At 42.8% G+C, this 20,595-nt stretch overlaps 1 protein-coding gene across 4 annotated transcripts in view; it reads left to right on the top strand.

The window, feature by feature from the left end:
• Window positions 1–20,219, top strand: part of EHF (ETS homologous factor) — a 41,978-nt gene extending 21,759 nt beyond the window's left edge. For 2 of the 4 annotated variants that reach the window (XM_050755763.1, XM_050755765.1), the window contains exons 3-9: window positions 3,032–3,277; window positions 5,650–5,712; window positions 8,201–8,269; window positions 8,389–8,457; window positions 13,511–13,573; window positions 15,479–15,674; window positions 15,778–20,219. In XM_050755763.1, coding sequence (XP_050611720.1) covers window positions 3,032–3,277; window positions 5,650–5,712; window positions 8,201–8,269; window positions 8,389–8,457; window positions 13,511–13,573; window positions 15,479–15,674; window positions 15,778–15,877 — 806 coding nt within the window. In that variant the 3' untranslated portion in view covers window positions 15,878–20,219. The remainder of the gene's footprint in view (window positions 1–3,031; window positions 3,278–5,649; window positions 5,713–8,200; window positions 8,270–8,388; window positions 8,458–13,510; window positions 13,574–15,478; window positions 15,675–15,777) is intronic. The other 2 variants (XM_050755764.1, XM_050755766.1) reach the window with 1 other exon arrangement.
• Window positions 20,220–20,595: the final 376 nt, after the last annotated feature.

The following is a 20,595-nucleotide window of genomic DNA, read 5'->3' as shown; positions in this document are numbered from 1 at the left end:
CCCACACCCCATTGTGAAGCCGTCCAGTTTAGGCATTCAGCTGTGCATCCAACAACAGTGAGTTTAGGAAGCTCTGGGCCTCTTCTTGATCCACACCCACTGCTAATCTCCCTGCCAGAGGCTCTGCTGTTTGAGTTTGCTTTGAAATATGGAGATAGTTTGTTGGTGACCAGAGCTTGGGAGGAAGCAGGAGTGGGAGGATAATGGGAGAGTTATTCTGCAGGGAGTGCTGATCCATGTGGAGCTCCACCTCTTTTAATTTGGAATCCTAGTCAAACATGGTTGAAAGGGTGAGCAGGTAAGCTTCCCTTACTCAGTCACCTGCTCCCCCCCCAAAACTGCTGCACTTTCTGGGCAGTTGCATTTTCTGTTGTGAGCCTCAGATACCCTGTGGGGACCCAGAAAGTGGATTCCAAATAAAACTGGAAGTCTTTGGCATTCCCCGGACCCTGGCCCCTCAATGAAGGCAGCATTTCTCCTGCTTGCTCTGAAGAAAGTTGGGGAAATGTGTTCAGCAGGAAGTAGAACTGGGGTGCCACTTTTATTTCTTAAATTCCAGAGATCTCAAAGAAAGCTCAGCCTTGATCAAGACTGAAGAGGAGAAGGAGATCAGTTGAATGGCAGAGAGGATGTGAACTCATAGGAATTTTTATTGTTTCTCCTGAAACTTCAGGAATTTGGTGGGTTCTCTGTCTGATGTGGAATCTCCCCAGTTAATTTCAGACAAAAATCCCTGATTTTCCCAAGTTTGAACAACATACACTAGCAGGGACTATCTTTTAATCTAGACCATATTAAGTTTGCAGATGAGATTATTCTAGATGTGCTGTTAGGTTATTAAAAGTTGGTGCCTCTTGTTGCCAAAACCGGAGCTGTACTGTCATAGCATCAGAATTATTTTAGAAAAAGAAAGATGAAAGACTTGGGGAGCCACAAAAATATATTTTCCATCCTTAAACAGCTTTATTTGTGAGGCACCAAAAATTGGGGGAAATAGAAAGATCCAGCCCAAGGTCTGTGTATCTGGGACTATTTCCATATAATTAGATTTTTGGGTTAGATTGTTCCATTCCTCCCCCAACCCCTGACTATTGGCTTCCTCTTTAGAGCCCACGTTGAGGACTGGGGGCTGCTTTTGTTTGGCCATGAGGTACGAGGAGTTAAGTGCATACTGTGAGTGGTGGGTATTGCTAATGGCGGTCACTTTTGTGCACTAGATAAACCTGACCTCCTGCTCTTAGTGCTTCTGAGGTCTGGAAGCCATGGATGGATTCTGAATGAATGAGGAAGAAGAGGGATTGGGTCAGAAACATTTCCCCTTCAGTCTCTCCTCTGAGGGTGTTGTGGGCTGGACCATGGGCGTTCTGGGAGTCAAACCTTTCTAAGGCCTTTAGCTCCTTGTAATTCAATAGACCAGCAACATCAGCATCACGTGGAAGCTTGCTAGGAATGCAGGAACTCAGGCCTCTCCCCGGACCTGTTGAATCAGAATCTGCATTTGAACAATATTCCCTGGTGATTCACGATCATACTAAATTTTGAGAAGAACTGATCTGGTGTGACCTTGAAGAAAAAGTTAGAGACAGTTTTCTTGCACTACATTTTCTTCTACTGGTCCACCCTCGAGTTTGCTGGAATATCCATGTGTCATGTTCAGTTGGATTTCCCTTGCTTCAGCTTGGTGGGATGCAATAGTCTTTGCCTCTTGCCCCTCTCACTCACCTTTCCTGAAAGAGAGCTCCTTGCCGACGTCTATTCTCAAGGGAACTGTAAGCTCTCTCAACCCTGTTCCATGCCCTCAGATGCTGGCTCTGTCTTTTCCATTGCCCCAAAACTTCGGGCGGGCTATGGAATGTTTTTTTTTAAGTGAGCATGAGTCACATATTTAGATGGCTAGCACATATTAGGCTCAGCAATATTTATCCAGGTGAATGAACTGCACTTCTTCATCAGTATCTGAATGCACCATCTTGTAAATGCACCTCCCAGCTCCTCAGATGTCTACCTTATTTCTTCTTCAAAAACATATTCCATTAAATAAATATATGGTGAGCATCTACTATGGCAAGGTCTCTGAGGTCATTTTTATAGGTGATACAAAGAGGAGTAAACCAGTCTGTGACCTCAAGTATACAATTTACAAAGGAGAATAAGACGGCACTTAGAGACTTGTAGAGAAAAGCAGAACATGACAAAGCCATTAGGAGAAATACCAAGCATGTCTCCTGGAGAGTAAGAGGACAGTGAGGCAATTTGGGGGGATTGGTGATGACTTTAAGGGGTGGTCAGAGTTTGAAAGATGGGTAGGAATTCAACAGGAGTGAGAGGTAGAACACAAACTGAACTGAAAGAACAGCACAGAAAAAAGACAAGAGTTAGTGAAGAGCCTCAATGCCTAGCTAGGCAGCTTTATACCTAATTTCAGGGGGTGATGAGAACTACTAAAGGTAACTGAGTAGGGAAGTGACATCATGATAGCTATAATGACTAGGCTGGGGCAGTGGGATATCAGTCCAGTTAGCAGATCAATAATCTGGACCACTTTGAGGAAAAGCAAAGGCATCATATAGAAAAGAACCTTAATTTCAGGCCTTATTTTTGGTTGAAAATGGTCTGAGTTTGGGGTGTGTGTGTGTGTGTGTGTGTGTGTGGTGTGTGTATAAGAGAGAAAAAAGTGACAGAGAGTGAGTGAGAGAAAAGAGGAGCAGAACTATTTGGGTATGAACAATAAGCTAATAAATTGCTGAAATGATAGCAATGCTCTGTCTAGCTCTCATGATATTTTACTGTGGGTGAGGGGGGGAATGAGCTCTGAGCACTTCAGCTCTCTTGTTCTCATCCAGTGCCCAGGGGTAGATAGCATGCTAGGGAGGACATGAATATGCATTTCTGCTGCATCCACCATGCTGGCACATACACTGACTGTGGCTGTGTCTCTGAGATATCTGGCAGCCAATAGTGCATCCCTGTGTCAGATACTATGGCCAGGAACAGCCAGGGGTCACTCACGAGACTGCCTCCTGTTTTGCAGTTTCCAGCGGGTTTTTTGGAGGCCAGTGGCATGAAATTCATCCTCAGTACTGGACCAAGTACCAGGTGTGGGAGTGGCTCCAGCACCTCCTGGACACCAACCAGCTGGATGCCAGTTGTATCCCTTTCCAAGAGTTCGACATCAACGGCGAGCACCTCTGCAGCATGAGTTTGCAGGAGTTCACCCGAGCGGCAGGGACGGCGGGGCAGCTCCTCTACAGCAACTTGCAGCATCTTAAGTGGAACGGTGACGCTCTCTTTCTGTCTCTCCCTACCCTGCTAGGAGCCAGCCGGAAGAACAGAGATTCTGCAGATGCCAGGATTCTTTGTCAGGGACAATAAAGAGTGGTCTCACTTCCAAATTACCATGTCCCAAGACAGGGAAGTGGAAGGAAGATGAGAGGACAGGATTGAAGCCTAGGGTACCTGGTGTGTCTAATCCCTTATAAACGCCAGTGTAATTCAATCCTCTCCTTATGGTGATAATTCTCAGGAAGACAAAAGCTGGCTAGGAATTCATAGAGTATTTACTACCCTTGGAAAATGTCTTCTTCTTTCCTTTGCAAACAGGGTTCAATAGTTTAACATCCAGTCACTTGCTTGTGAAAGATCATCATGGTTACAAAACAAACAAAACACACACACACACACACACACATATACACACACACACACACACACACAAACAACCTCAAACAACCTTCTAGACCTAGGTTCTTAAGATAGGGTCCTAAGGGTGGTAAGAAGATATATGAAATTAGAACTATGTTTGTATTTGGGGAGGGGAAAAGACTCACAATACTTCAGCAGATTCTTAAAAGGTCTGTAACTTAAAAAAAGGGTTAGAACATATGGTCTAGATACGTGTATGGGGAATATTTCTGTGGTGGTTTCTGGAATTTCTGTTGCCCTAATGTCCCAGATGTCTCTCTGAGGCTTCCCCTAGCACAGGGATGGGCCACCACTCCAGATGTTGTCCTTGAATGGTAGATTATTCACACACGAACACATCCTATAATGACATGTAAGACCTAGTAGGGTGGACAACTGACCTTGCAGAATGGTTTTGACACCGGCATAAGGTTCCCCTGATAGTGGCTGTAAAAATCTAGCTCTTCTGAGAACTATGGGCATCCTGAAAAGTAGCAATATTTAAGAACAGGGAGTTGGCCTGTTCGCACTGGAAAAGGCATTTATGTCTTGGTAGAACCCATGTTTGGGCAAGTAACCGGGAGTTGGGCAGCATGAGCTCCAGGGCTGTGAACCAGAGTCATACCCTGGCAACAGCCATCAACACTGAGAGAACCTGGGGCCTTGCAGCAGAGCTTGTGGCTGCGGAGGCCATTTTAGATGATGTCATTCAACTCCCTGGCCACACCCTGCTTCCCACCCACCTCACATTGGTGGCTGCTCATTTTTCTTTGACTAGAATCAAACCAAACAAGGCTCTATAAATAACCCTCAGGAATCTTCAGAAGGATCAGACTTACACTTGAATAATTAAAAATATTTACCTCCACCCCCAATTAAATCCACTCTTTTAAAGCTTTACCCTAATTGAGGCCTGAGGCAGGGAGGCCTGGGAGGTGCTGTGGCCGTCTTAGACCTTCCCTCTCTGACCTCCCATGGCTTGTTTGGTCTCACTGCATGCCGCTGTAGCCTCTGAATTCCTAACGTCCAGCCAGATTTCTCACTCTTTTGTTGTTTGCCTTTGTGTAGACATTCTATTAACTAACATTTATTGAGTATTTACTTATACTAGGCACTGTAAGTGAGTTAATTCATTTAATAACTTTACAACAAAGTAAATATTGTGCCCATTTTACAGGTGGGAAGACTGAATGTCACAGAGGTTAAAGGCATGACTTCCGCTCTTGAGATGTTTATAATCTGTCTGGGGAAGAAAAGCATACTAGATTCATTTGTGCATTTACATATGTGTGTGTGTGTGTGTGTGTGTGTGTGTATATATGAGCATGCATATATATGCTTTTATATATGATAATGGGAGAGGAATTGCAAGCAAACAAGGACATGTGATGTGCACTGCTTGTACATGTGCTGAGACATAAATAAGGAAAGAGTCACTGCATTTTGTCCAGACATATCTCACAGATTGGATGTAATCATGATGGCTTTGATTAGATTTTAAATCAAAGAAGAATCAAGCTAGTTAAAATGGTTTTCCCTACATTTTCATTTTCATATCATATCTTAGTATGGGAAAGAACCTTAGAAGTCATCTAGTGACCTTATCTAGTTTAATCTTGTTACAGATGCGGAAACTGAGACCCAGAAAGGTAAAGGGCACACACCTTCCTCATAGCTAGTAGTGGAAAAACAGGGCTTCTGAAGTTCTATTTCCACCATACTGGATGCCTTTACTATACCACATCAAAGAATTGCTTCTAATGTAGTGCCTTAGATTTCTGATTTTCTGGGGTCAGAGACTGCAGGCTTGAGTTTGTAGAGGCTAACAGAGAAACCCCCTCCCATAAACAAACATAGATGACCAGGCAGTAGGATGACAGAAGCTCTGCAAAGAAGTCAGTTCTGTCCTTATTTAAGCACCCAGTTCTGGCTCCATCCTCTCTGACTATCCCAATCTGTCCTTCACAGGCCAGTGCAGTAGTGACCTGTTCCAGTCCACACACAATGTCATAGTCAAGACTGAACAAACTGGTGAGTAGTAATGGGCAAAGGGAGCCAATCTAGTCAGGCAAAGCTCTGGGGAGGATAGTTGGGAGAGGGCAAGAGAGAATGTGGGAGCAAGTTTTTGCAGGAAATGCAGGGAGGCCTTTTCCCTGGCTGTCTCTGATAGGCCACCCCCACCATGAACCTCATTCTTGCCCTTGTGACCAGTGACTGCCACCTATTTCTGATTTATAGACTTCTGGGAAGCCACACTTCTCTACCTCCTACTCCTGGTTGTGGCATCATCCAGACCTCAGGCCAGTAGCCAAGGAAATGCAGAATATAAGGTGGGCCTCCCCACTACAAAAAGTGTCAGGGACTGGACTTGGCCAAGTTTAGAAAGAGAAGAGGAAGGGGCAATGTCTCCTCTTCTCTCCCTCCTCCCTTGAGGGGAGTGTGTATCACCAAAATGGGGAAGATGTTGACTTGGTGTTGTAGCTAACAAATTTTTAGGGGCCCTGGGGAGCTTCTGCAGAGATGCACAAAGGTACCTGCAACTCAACTCCTGCCTTCCGTGTGTTTTTATATGAAGGACACAATTCTGGGCTCTGAGCAGAGGCTACAGTTCCATAGCATCTACATTCATTTTCATTTCCTTTCCCCTGTCCTAAATCTGTCTCCTGGAGACTGTCCTCCAAAGTCTATGAGCCATCATAAAACTGTGCAGCGACTCTTGCTCCTAGGTCACTCCCCATGTTCATGCCAGGGAGCCTGTGAGCCACATGGGCCAACCAAGCTTGCCACAGGCCTCTCTGAGGATGTTTCCCAGTCACCAAGGACAGAATTTGACATGCAGGTGATTTGTGAGTCACTCGGGGCCAAAATTGGCCCATGCAGTTATTTACCCTTTTATAAGTGGGCTGGCCTACCATTCATTATTAAAGAAAAAAGCAATAGCTGCTAAGCATGCGAATTAGGCTTTGCTAGCCATGCCCTTCTCTTCAGAGGCCAGGGGATGGGCCATCTGGATGTTCTGTGCTTTACGGGCCTGGCATTGCCCTGGAGATGGATGCAGGACTTGGTCAGGAGGATGGCACCCCCTCCCCTGCTTGACCTGACAGAAAGCCGCACCGAAGGAGCCAGGATAATACTGGAGAGGTCCTAAATAACTTGATAATTCCTTCTTGACCATCCAGACATTCTTGTGTTGCCAGTTCAGAAAAGCTGAGTGGAAGGGTGGAGAAGAAGGTCCACCCTAGGAGGAGGGGAGAAGACACTCATAGAGGGGCCAACACCCCCAAACCTCTTTGGTTCAGTTTGTTTTCAGAGACAACAACAGGTGTACAAGGTGACCCAACAAGGAGAGAGGGTGTAACCCCAAGAGATTGGGCTTGGGGTGTCCAAACATGTAGCTATTAGCTAAAATACCGGCTAAATCCCTATGTCGTAAACAGGAGGACTTAGCCAGTAAGTCAGGTTTTATATCATTTGTGCTATAAAAACAAAATGAAACTCAGTCAGTGGCTTACACCCCGGCCCTAAAACTCAGAACCTAGCAAGGAAGGGAGCTGAGGGTAACCTAGGTCTGCGGTTAGGAGAAAGCAGGAAGTTTCTGGTGAGGACAAGGTGAGAGATCTTACAGCTTTTGGCTAGCCAAGAAACAAAATGCTTCTGTTGGAGACCAGCCCAGATCTGGGGGTTGTGTGGGAGTTGAGCTCCATTTGGGGTAGGTGGAGGGGAGTTCCCTTTGAATCTGAAATCTGAAGAGTCAATCAAAGTGAGATGTGCTTACCGCAGCACACAGAAGAAAGAGAGAGAGAGACGAGTACAAGAGCACTTCTTTTCTGCGATGGGGCAATGGGGCTCCACTCTTAAAAGGTGTTTGTTTGATTTAGTAACAGTCTCCACCCCTTCTCCTTGGTTTTGTTTTGAGAATTTTATGTCATCCTTTAAGCTAATTGGAAAAATCCTAGAGGGAGGGGGCTGTCATCCAACTTGGATGACAAATCTCTGGAGTTCAGCAACAAAGAAACTGTGATAAGATTGACTAGACTCTTCCTGAAAGAAACATCATTAACCCTCCAAGAAAGACATTAATAGAAAAAGATACTCGTTAATTATTTATTATACATTTAAATAAATTTATCCCTCACAAAGCCTTGCCCCCACCACACCCCAGGGTAAAAATATTGTGGTGATTATGCAGTAGAATGCAAAACAATGCCAAGCCAGGTTAGGAAAATTCCCAGGAACCACTGGTCTAGGACAGGTTCCCATTCTTGCAACTTCTCTCACTTCCCTAAAAATGCAATAGGTATGGAACACGTGGATGAGGCCATTTCCCCAAGGATGCTGAAAGGAGAATTAGACAACATTATTATAAAGTAACGCAACTGAAGCAGAATCGTATCCCTTGTCTCTGAGGACCACTCCTCACCCCCCCCATACCTTGTTGATAAACAATGAGTTAGAAAATGCAGCCTCTTCTCCCTGGGGAAAATGATCACTGACTATTCTCCTTCTCTATTTTTTGTAGACCCTTCCATCATGAACACCTGGAAAGATGAGAACTATTTATATGACACCAACTATGGTAGCACAGTAGGTAACTAACTCCCTGACACTTAAGGCCCTTTACGTTCTTATTCTGTTTGTCTAAGAGCCGCAGTGTTCTGCTGTGAGGCGGGGGGACTCTAATTGTCCTTTATCTTTTCATGGCCACAGATCTGTTGGACAGCAAAACTTTCTGCCGGGCTCAGATCTCCATGACAACCACCAGTCACCTTCCTATTGGTAAGCTGTCATCACATCTGAGGCTGGGTGTGCCTAATACTTAGGGAGAATTGGTGGGAATTACCAACAATCTACATTTCTGTCTTGCTGGAGTCTTTCTAATTGAAGGGCTAGGGAAGGAATAGAGTTACCATTAGATGAGGTTTGTGTTTGAGGCAATATTTGTACATTGAAGATGACCAGTAGGGATCCTCTAGGCAAAATGTTGGTCTCCTGTAAAACTAGTCACTCTGTTGTGACAATAAAAGTTGTTTAGGGTTTTCTTTATTTTCAACGAAAACTTACTCTTGCAATATAGCTGATAAAATTATTCGTATTTGGGCATACTTATGGGAAATAAGGCTATATTTAATTTTCAACAAACTACATTTGGCTTTAGAGGAAGAATACCTCATAGTGAAGTTCAAAGGTCCGTGAACCTGTAGTGATGGTTTCTGGGTGAAAGGGCAGCCATTGGAAATTTCCAGAATCCCCACAGTTACACTATTTTGTCAGTTTTTAAGTCTAATTCTGATGACTTATCAGTGCTCTCTAATCAGTCAGAGCACCTGCATTTTATGAGTTATGTTCACATTAGCTGCATTTGGTTAAGGTTGGATGCAACTGGGGCTATCCATGCTTCTTAACTAAGGTTACACTGGGTGAGAAGGTTGGGATGTTAGGAGTCTGGGAGAGGGGATTTCAGATTACCACCCCCACCTACAAATAGGTGCATTGGCATGTACACCGTGGGAACTGGTTGAAAGAGGATCTTATGGTTTCCTGTGATCTGGGTACAAACTTGTGGATCTCTTTGGGTCTATGAAATGGCACTTAGACATCAGTCACAAGTGATAGTGCCTCTCTCCTGGAATTAAATTTGGAGCAACTTCAGAACTGGGATTTAATTGGGTCTTTGTGAAAGAAATTAGTCTGCAACCCTTCCTTCCTTCTTTTTTTTTTTTTTTTTCTGTTTTTGTTTTTGCTTTTGAGAACTGAAATAATGAAAGGTTTTAGTTTGAGGTTTTGTTTGGGTCAAGCCCCTTAAATGAGATGGGGCTGGGAGCCAGTGTAAATGCTTCTGGATTTGAGGTTAAAAGCTGAGGCCAGCGTAGCTCTCGACTTCTCCTTCCCCTAGTAGCCCTTAGCATTATGTGTCACTTGAAGTATTTGTTAAAATTAGGAAATAGATCAAATACTGTCAAGGCTTGGCTGTGTATTTGCTATTCTGGGGGAACTGAGCCAACCGAGGTAAAATTTCTGTGGCAATCATTACCACTCAGTCAAGACCACGGGGTTCAGGGCTGAGGAAACCTCTCGAGTCACACTCTGAGTTCCTCTGCGACTTCCTACAGTGTCATCTCCACATCCTTCCATCCTTCCAGTTGGGTCTTTGACTTATGGCAAAAAATTCCAACTAAGAATAAAGCTGAACCAACCACTTCCTGAGGCTCAGGGGCTAGTGTGTCTTGAGGTACCCAGGAAACCAAAACGTCATAGTTACAGCTCTGCTGCCCTGACAGCCGGGCCATCCTCTTTTCTACATCTTGACTTACACCTTCTAGAATCTCAAAATCAACAGGGGCCTTAGAGACCAGTTTCTGCTTTCGCATTTGCAGCAGCAAGGAACTCACTGTCTCCCGAGTCCACCGGTTGTATTTTTCAATAGTCCTTCTTAAGATGAGTTCAGGAATCTGCTCTCCTTATCCTTCTGATCCTTGTTTGCTGCAGCTCCCCATTCCTATCCTGTAATTGTAAACCAGGCTGGAAAATGAGATCAACCACCCAGGCCCTAAAGAATCAATGCAGTCTCTGGGGTTGGTGTATTAGTTGGGGTAATAGCCCTTCAGTAGGATAGTTAATTATAGCCTTATATGGGTCAGTTTCTTTCAGAATAGTTGATAGTCTCTACTGCATGGAACCAGAACCCCAGGGAAAACCTTGGTCATTTGCCTGAGTCTTTATATTTCAAGTTCCCGTGAAACTGAATGCAGTGAAATATCTTTCTATGTTTGAATGCTAGTTACCAGCTGAGCTAAGGCGAGGCTCAGCGTAAACTGATGCCCTCTGTGATAAACGCAGGTGGGGAAACAGGCTTTGTTTTGATTTCTCTGTCATCTGCCCATTTCATAAAATGCCCGCTGCCAGTGTCCTGTTCTGCTCGACAGTCCTCCAGCCTGTCATGCTAGCTTGGGCTTGATGTGTTTATCCACTGACTTGTTGAGCCTAAAGCTAGGGTGGCACGGTCTATTAGAACACTGAAATTTGTATATCCCGTAAAGAAATGGCTCACAGCTGAATCATATGCAAATGCTTCTAATCTTTGCTTCTTGCGAAGCAGCTTAGCTGAAGTCATGCTCTCGCACGGGCATCACAAACCTGTGGCTTGTTGCTGTCCCTGCCTGGACCGGATGGACGTTGGCCTGGAGTGCCTGGGAGCCGAGCAAGAGAAAGCCAGGCTGGACAACTTCTCCGGGGCAAGCCATTATTTTATAAGAATGAATCACTTAACCACATGGCTAACTTCAAAGTCTTGACTTTTATTCTAGGGCAGAAGGAGGACACATATTAAAGCGAGGTTAAAGATCAAAAGAGATCAGTGGTAAGGCAGGCCAGCGATTCCATGGCTTATCCCTGCGCACTGCAACAGGAAGAGGCGGCTGGAAGAAGTTACGTTCTTCTTTTGCCTTTGACTGCTTATTCCCTTTTATGATGATGGAAAGATTTTTATTTGGGGATGAAAAAAAGAACATTCCTAAACTGGATGGAGCCTAGCTTGGGTAAATGGCTGACAACTCAAAGAATATTTCCTCATGGTTTATCTGGCCTAGGGGTTTTGGAGTCCATGGACTGCCACATGGGCCACAGCCCCCTGAAATTGTTGACAAAATTTCATGTGTGCATATATGTGCATTTTTTCTGAGGAGAGGGTTCAAGGTTTTCATCTTATTCACAAAGGAACCTGAACTCTAAAGTAACTGATTCTAGATCAACTAGGAACCCAGAAGCAATAATTGAGGCCAATATACTGAGACGCTTGTATTTTTCTGAATTCAACTCCTGGCTCTGAAAGAATGGCCCTGCATCCCTCCTGGATGTCATTTGAAAACGAGCTTTGCTTGTGGCCTGCTGGGTAAATGCCACTCTTTGTCTGCAGTACAACGTGGCCCTGTCAGAGTGATGTATCACTTGGAAACTGGAGTGGATGCCAGACCTGTCGCAATATTGTTACATCCTGATGGGATGTTGCAACCTCACCCTGCAACCTACAGGGAGGGAGAGTGAAGTCTCTTTGCATTTCCTGTGAATTTGTCCTCTCGGATTTCAGAGAAACCCAAGTCAGGTGCAGGCCCTGCTAGTGACAATGCCAGGAGAGAAATTCTTAACCAGGATGAGAGGTTTCTCGTTTACTGAGGTCTTATTAAATCTCTCTCTCCATCCTGCCATGACGTTTCGAGAAATTGCTGGGAACACTGAGTCTTGATTAGCTGGGTGATAAGATGGCTGAAAGGGTCCATGAACGTTGGGAAATATAGAATTGTCAGATTGAAATTATCTTTTCCACTAACAAGAGCATTATAGAAGTGAACCTGATTCTTGGCAGGAAAGGCTTGTGTGAAATCTGTTATGCGCAAAGGGAGATTATGTGTAGGCCACCATTTCTGGAAATGACATAGAATTGCGGTTATGAGTAAAGCTTCTGGATTCAAACTGTTTGTGTCCATATCCTGGCACCACATTCCAGCTGTGTGACTCTAGACAAGTCATTTGACCCCTCTGTGTCTCAGATCCTCCACAGCTGAAAGCTGTGGATCATATTAGTACCTGCCTCATGGAGTTATTGTGTGAATTAAATAAAGTGATTCATGTAAAGTGCATAGTACAGTGCCTGGTACATAGTAAGTGCTCAATAAACAGTAGCTTTTTTTCTTAACCAATTTAATTAGGAGCTAATGGCTGACAGTTCATAGCTTTTTTGAATAATAGGCCTCTCTTGATAACTGAATGCGTGCTGTGGACCCTCTCCCTTCACATATGGTTTCAGTCAGTCCAGGTGCCCTTGAAGGCCACACTGGGTCAGTGGACCCTAGGTTAGGAAGGGCACATGGAAGAGATCAGTTTTACCGGCCCAATTTCTTAAAATAATTGGATTGTATTTAGGGACTATTTTGTATTAGAATTGGCTGGTTTTTGAGTGTGAGAGTCTTCATAAGATCGGCTTTAGTCCTCCCAATACACACACACACATACACACACACACTCACACTCACACATATGCGGCTAGATCATTTAATTTTCTTTCTGAGAAGAATCTTTATTTCCCAGGTCTGGCTCCATCATCTCCTCTTTGGTAATAGTCCCACAGGTTGCCATAATGAGTCATTTGTTAAACTAATCTGTGTTTCCATAGTCCACTATGGTCCTCTGTACTGAGCTTGGGCCACTCAATGGCCCTTTTGTCAGGCTGATTAAAATGTAACTTTGCATGCCAAAAAAGGGCACTCCTCTGGCTTAAAAGCCATCTTCCTTTGTTATAAATGTTTACATTTTTGTATTATGTAAAAAAAAAAAAAAAAAAATTTTTCAATGATCTAAATCTTTCAATGGCTTCCATCTTTCTCAGAGTCATGTCCTTAAAAGCCCCATAAGGCATTAATGATCAGAACCTCAGCTCCTCCCTCTCTGCCTCTTACAGCATGCATATACCAAACACGCATCAACCTCAGGGCCTTTGCACTTCTGTCTTACACATGAAGGCTGTTGTACAAGCTCTCTGCATGACCATCTCCCTCATATTCTTTAGGTTGTGGAATCACAGAGGTCTCCTATGACCACCTTGTATCAAATTGCAAATTATTCCCAAGTCCATACATCTATCTCCATTTCTTACCCTGCATCATTTTTCTCCATAGCATTTATCATCTCTGTTTTGTTTGGTTCACTAGCACATACTCAAAGAGTGCCAGGCATGCAGTAGGTGCTCAGTAAATTTTGCTTAAATGAGTAGATGCAGGAAGTAAAAAGAGAATGATAGAAAATAGGTCAGTTAAATGGCTCTCATTTTTCTCCTCAGCAGAGTCACCTGATACGAAAAAGGAGCAAGACCCCCCTGCCAAGTGCCACACCAAAAAGCACAGTAAGTTGACTGGCTTTCAGATGGCCTTTTGTCCTTCCCATCACATTGGACACACCTGGAGGCCACTAGTTTTTCAGCAACTATTGCCTCTGTCTGCTGCCTTCATGTCTTCATCCCAAACAGGGTAGAGTGAGAAAACAGAGGCATCACTTGCTAGCAAAGTAACCCCCTCTGCAGCTGTTTCTCAAAGTGGAGCCTCACTGGATATTTCCTCCTCGTTCTGTCATATGTGCTCTAAAACTGAGACACCCAGTGCCTAAGAACTGCTTCAGGCATGGGGTTAGCAATTTCCATCTCTCCCAGAAGAAAAGGGTGGGAAGAGGAGTGAGATAAGAAGAACTAGTTGAGATGTATCATCCTTTCTTTTGCTAAATGTTGACCTCCTACCTTTGTGTAGTTCCCATTCCAAGAAATGACTGTTTTTTCTTAAGATTCAACACTGCTCTTTGGGAGTTGGATCTCCTCCAGTAATAAAATCTTATGAACATATATGAAATATCAGAGACATGGAATTGTGGGTGGAACACAGAAAGAAATCAAGATGGTATAATCCAGGCCTGTAATCCCAGCACTTTGGGAGACCGAGGTGGGTGGATCACTTGAGCTCAGGAGTTCAAGACCAGCCTGGGAAACATGGTGAGACCCCATCTCTACAAAAAATACAAGAATTAGCTGGGCATGGTGGCACATGCCTGTAGTCCCAGCTACTTGGGAGGCTGAGGCAGGAGGATCGCTTGAGCCAGAGAGGTCTAGGCTCCAATGAGCTATAATTGCACCACTGCACTCCAGCCTGAGCCACAGAGTGATACCCTGTCTCAAAAAAAAAAAAAAAAAAAAAAAAAAGGTATAATCCAGAAATTATAAGGAATTAGAATGTTTTTATCTGTTATTCCACATCATCCCACAACATTGAATTAATGCAACCCCTCAAATGGTGGGTGGGGTGAGGGTGGGGCATCACAAATTCAGTGGGAGTGAAGTTGAATTTGGTTGATAATCTTATTGCAGTAGTGGCTTCATTTTCAATTTGGGTCCTCCAGTCCCTGCATGACCACCCCCTTCCCTACCACCCTCATCTATTCTGGGAGTAAACATTCTAGAGCCTTATTGATTTGCATTTGGCTGAAACACAGTTGCTGGGTCAAAGCAATTTAATTGCTTGAGGTACTAGATAAAAGTGGTTGAGAGTTGCTCTTTGGGGAAGTAACAGGTTGAAATGAACTCCAAGCAGTTTGTGAATAATAACTAGAAGAAACTTCCCTGTGGCTTAGGAGACCTAAGGCCTATTCCTTAGTCTTGGCTATGTCACTAGTTAGCTGTGACCCTGATCAACTCACTTAAATTCTCTGTGTCCCAGTTTCCTGATTTGTAAAATAAAATATTGTGCTAGTTTATTCTTTTTTTTTTTTTTTTTTTTTGAGACGGAGTCTCGCTCTGTCACCCAGGCTGGAGTGCAGTGGCGCGATCTTGGCTCACTGCAAGCTCTGCCTCATGGGTTCATGCCATTCTCCTGCCTCAGCCTCCCGAGTAGGACCGAGTAGGACTGAGCCTGGGACTACAGGCACCCGCCACTATGCCCAGCTAATTTTTTGTACTTTTAGTAGAAACGGGGTTTCACAGCGTTAGCCAGGATGGTCTCGATCTCCTGACCTCGTGATCCGCCCGTCTCAGCCTCCCAAAGTGCTGGGATTACAGGCGTGAGCCACCGCGTCCCGCCTGTGCTAGTTTATTCTTAAATGCCTTTTTAATGTCCAACATCTGGTAATTCTGTGATCCATCTTCCCTGAGAAGTAGGGGAGAAATGAGTATCTCCTACTTGGAGGAAGATGACCCAACTCAATGCTCTCTGCCCTACCTTTGCTGTGACTTGGGCCATTAATAACCTCCCTTTCTGCTTTTCATCAGACCCGAGAGGGACTCACTTATGGGAATTCATCCGCGACATCCTCTTGAACCCAGACAAGAACCCAGGATTAATAAAATGGGAAGACCGATCTGAGGGCGTCTTCAGGTTCTTGAAATCAGAGGCAGTGGCTCAGCTATGGGGTAAAAAGAAGAACAACAGCAGCATGACCTATGAAAAGCTCAGCCGAGCTATGAGGTGAGGAGTTTCATGTCTCTGAAAACGATAAGACTGCACGACCCATTATTTACCTAGCAACCTTCATCTGATCAGTCACCTTATGCGATCTCCTTTGTTACAGATACTACTACAAAAGAGAAATTCTGGAGCGTGTGGATGGACGAAGACTGGTATATAAATTTGGGAAGAATGCCCGAGGATGGAGGGAAAATGAAAACTGAAGCTGCCAATACTTTGGACACAAACCAAAACACACACCAACTAATCACAAACAAAGAACTCCTGGACGTAAATATTTCAAAGACTACTTTTCTCTGATATTTATGTACCATGAGGGGAAAAAGAAACTACTTCTAACGGGAAGAAGAAACACTACAATTGATTAAAAAAATTATTTTGTTACTTTGAAGTATGTCCTATATGGGGAAAAAACGTACACAGTTTTCTGTGAAATATGATGCTGTATGTGGTTGTGATTTGTTTTCACCTCTATTGTGAATTCTTTTTCACTGCAAGAGTGACAGGGTTTGTAGCCTTGTGCTTCTTGCTAAGAGAAAGGAAAAAAAATCAGAGGGCATTAAATGTTTTGTGTGTGACACGATTTAGAAAAAGGTGATGCATCCCACATGTAAGCATCCATATGGCTTCGTCAAGGGAGGTGAACATGATTGCTGGGTTGAATTCCAGGGTCTCAGATGGTGAGGACAAAGTGGATGGATGCTGGGAAGGTTAACCTGAGCCTTAGGATCCAGTGAGTGGAGAATGGGGACTTCCAAAACTCAAGGTTGGCTATAATCTCTGCATAATCACATGACTTGGAATAATTAAATCAGCAAGAAGAATAATGGTGGGGTCTTTATATTCATTCAGGAATGGTTTATCTGATGCCAGGGCTGTCTTCCTTCCTCTCCTTTGGATGGTTGGTGAAATACTTTTAAAAAATTGCCCTCTCTGCTTACTTCTAGCTATTTAAGAGAGAGCCCAGCTTGGTTCTTTTTTGCTCCAAGTGCTTAAAAATAAGTTGGATAAAGGAGACGGTGGTGTGGAAATGACTGAAGAGTTTGCTCTTGTATCCCTATAGTCCAAGGTTTCTCAATCTGCACAATTGACATTGTTTGGCTGGAACGTTCTTTGTGGTGAGGGCTTTCCTGTGCATTGTAAGATGTTCAGCAGCATCCACTGATGACCTCTAACCACTTGACACCAGAAAACCCACAGCTGTGATAATCCAAAATGTCTCTAGACATCACCAAATGTTCCCTGGGGGGCAAAACTGCCCTTGATTGAGAACCACCAGTTTAGCTAGTCAATATGAGGATGGTGGTTTATTCTTAGAAGAAAAAGATATGTAAGGTCTTTTAGTTCCTTAGAGTGAAGCAAAAGTAAGGCTTCAACCTCAACCTATCTTTATGTTTTAAATGTTAGGGGCAATAAGTTGAAATAGCTAGAGGAACTTCTTTTCAGAACCCCAGATGAGAGCCAATGTCAGATAAGGTAAACATAGTAATGTAGCAGGAACTACAATAGAAGACATTTTCACTGGAATTACAAAGCAGAATTAAAATTATATTGTAGAAGGAAACACCAAGAAAAGAATTTCTAGGGAAAATCCTCTTTGCAGGTATTAATTCTCATAATTTTTTGTCTTTTGGATTATCTGTTTACTGTGTCATCTGAACTGATTCCAAGTGAATGGTTTATTGCCTAGATTTTTTACTCAGAGGGTTGTTTTGTTTTGTTTTTAAGAAAAGAAAGAAAGGATGAAAAAAATAAACCGAAAACTCAGCTCAGGCACAATTGTCACCAAGGAGTTGGAAGCTGCTTCTTCAATAGAGGAATTGTTCTGGGGGTCCTGGAGACTTATCATTGAGCCGTGCAATCTGGGAAGCACAGGAATCAGTAGACACTTTGAAAATGGATTTGAATGTTCTTATCCCTTTTGCAGCTTTTCTTTTGGGCTCTCTCATGTCCTTGGCTTGCTCCTCCATTCTACCTCTCTTTCTCCAGCAATGATATGCAAATGAAGACATGTATCAGTAAGAGGGAGTGCTCTTCATCAACTAATAGAGCACCTACCACAGTGTCTTACCTGGTAGAGGTAAGCAATTCATATTCAAAGGTTGCAAAGTGTTTGTAATATATTCACAAGGCTAGAAGTAGGAAGAGTCAAAAATTTGTCCTAATTATAATGAGAACCATTCTAGGTCATGATCTTGGAGGACCCATGAATAAGTTTCCAAAGGTGCAACCAAATCCATTTTTATTTCTGCCTGACTTAGTCACCTTTGTAAAGGTTTAACTTGGTGTTGTCAAGTAACAGTTACTGAAAGAGCTGAGAAAAGGAACAATGAACAGCAAAGATCTTGACTGTGCAACTCAGACATTCCTGCAGAAAAGACATATGTTGCTTTACAAGCAAGGCCAAAGAACTATGGGGCCTTCCCAGCATTTGACTGTTCATTACATAGAAGGAATTAAATATCCAGTTACTTGAATGGGTATAATGCATGAATATTTGTGTGTCTGTGTGTGTCTGAGTTGTGTGACTTTATTAGGGGTATCTACCAATGCTCTCACTGTGGTTCCTTCTCTGACTTTGCCTGTTCATCATCTAAGGAGGCTAGATCCTTCTCTGAGTTCACCCTTCCTCAAACCTGTAAGTTTCTCACTTCTTTCAAATTGGCTTTGGCTCTTTCTGCAACCTTTCCATTCAAGAGCAATCTTTGCTAAGGTGTAAGTGAATATGAAGAGTACCAACTACAACAGTTCTACAGATAATTAGTGGATTGGGTTGTTTGTTGAGAGTGAAGGTTTCTTGGCACCTGGTGCCTGATTAAGGCTGGAGTATTAAGTTCTCAGCATATCTTTCTATTGTCTTGACTTGAGTTTGCCGCATTTTCTACGTGCTGTTCGTGACTTGGAGAACGTAAAGTAATCGAGTTATGCCAGCTTGAGGTGGGAACAGAGTACTTCCCACCACAGTGGTGAAAGGGAGAGCAAAGTCCTATGGATAAGCCCTCCTTCCTTTTGGGGATGCATGGCTCTCACTTGAGAAGCTCACTTGTGCTGAACATCCACATGGTCACTAATCATGTTATCCTTAAATCCCCCTTATGCCTGAGTTGAAAGGCCTCTCCCTTATTAGGTTTTCATGGGAACCTGAGGCAGCAAATCTATTGCTAAGATCTTACCAGGCTCAAATCATCTGAGGCTGCTAGATAGTTAACTTGGTAAGACTTAAGCAAGGCTCTGGTTCTCAGGGGCATAAGCAACAGTTTCTTGAATGTGCCATCTGAGAAGGGAGATCCAGGTTATGAGTTTTCCTTTGAACACATTGGTCTTTTCTCAAAGTTCCTGCCTTGCTAGACTGTTAGCTCTTTGAGGATAGGGACTATGTCTTATCAATCACTATTATTTTCCTGTTACCTAGCATGAAACAAGTACACAACATATATTTGTTCAATGAATGAATGAATGTCTCCTAAAAGACTCCTCTGATTGGGAGACCATATCTATAATTGGGATGTGAATCATTTCTTCAATGGAATAAGAGCACAATGGCACAACCTTCAAGGACATATTATCTACTATGAACATTTTACTGTGAGACTCTTTATTTTGCCTTCACTTGCGCTGAAATGAAACCAAAACAGGCCGTTGGGTTCCACAAGTAAACATATGTTGGATGAGAATTCTGTTGCCTTGTTGGGAACTGTGAGACTTATCTGGTATGAGAAGCCAGTAATGAACCTTTGACCTGTTTTAACCAATGAAGATTATGAATGTGTTAATATGATGTAAATTGCTATTTAAGTGTAAAGCAGTTCTAAGTTTTAGTATTTGGGGATTGGTTTTTATTATTTTTTTTTCCTTTTTGAAAAATACTGAGGGATCTTTTGATAAAGTTAGTAATGCATATTAGATTTTAGTTTTGCAAGCATGTTGTTTTTTAAATGTATCAAGTATAGAAAAAGGTAAAACAGTTAAGAAGGAAGGCAATTATATTATTATTCTGTAGTTAAGCAAACATTTGTTGAGTGCCTACTATGTGCACGGCATGGGCCCATATGTGTGAGGAGCTTGTCTAATTATGTAGGATGCAATAGATCTTGGTAGTTACGTATTGGGCAGATACTTACTGTATGAATGAAAGAACATCACAGTAATCACAATATCAGAGCTGAATTATCCTCAGTGTTGCTTCTTGGAATTCAGTTTCTGGAACTAGTGATAGAACATTTATATAAAAAAATTCCTGTTGAGACTATGTCTTATGAACCTCTGAAATGTACAAGCCTTCACAAGTTTAACTAAATTGGGATTAATCTTTCTGTAGCTATCTGCATAATTCTTGTTTTTCTTCCCATCTGACTCCTGGGTTGACAATTTGTGGGAAACAACTCTATTGCTACTATTAAAAAAAAATCAGAAATCTTTCCCTTTAAGCTATGTTAAATTCAGACTATTCCTGATTTATGAAAGAATTATATTTTTCAAAATATGTTTATTTGTTTGATGGGTCCCAGGAAACACTAATAAAAACCACAGAGACCAGCCTGGAAATGTGTGTTTCATTCTTCAATAAGCCATTCAACGCTGGGCTTAGAGAAAATGCACTTAATTTCTAACAACAGAACATATACAGCTTCTGTGTTACTTTACTCAAAAAGCATTTATTGAGCATCTACTATGTGCCAGATGTTGTTCTAGGCACCAAATTGTAGCAGAGGATGAAAGAGACAAAAATCTCTGCTCTCATAAAATTTATGTTGTATTGAGTAGAAACAGTCAAGAAAAAACACAAACAAATAAATAATGCATAGCATATCGGATGTGTAGTAAAGAAATATAGAGGAGCAGAGAGTGCTAGAGCACTTAATACGATAGGGGCGTGCTGTAAATTTAGGCAGTGTTAAGAAGGAAACATTTCAGTAAAGAA

This window comes from Macaca thibetana, chromosome 14, assembly GCF_024542745.1.
Source record: "Macaca thibetana thibetana isolate TM-01 chromosome 14, ASM2454274v1, whole genome shotgun sequence".
Taxonomy (NCBI): Eukaryota; Metazoa; Chordata; class Mammalia; order Primates; family Cercopithecidae; genus Macaca; species Macaca thibetana.
This window is presented reverse-complemented; position numbering and strand designations above follow the sequence as displayed.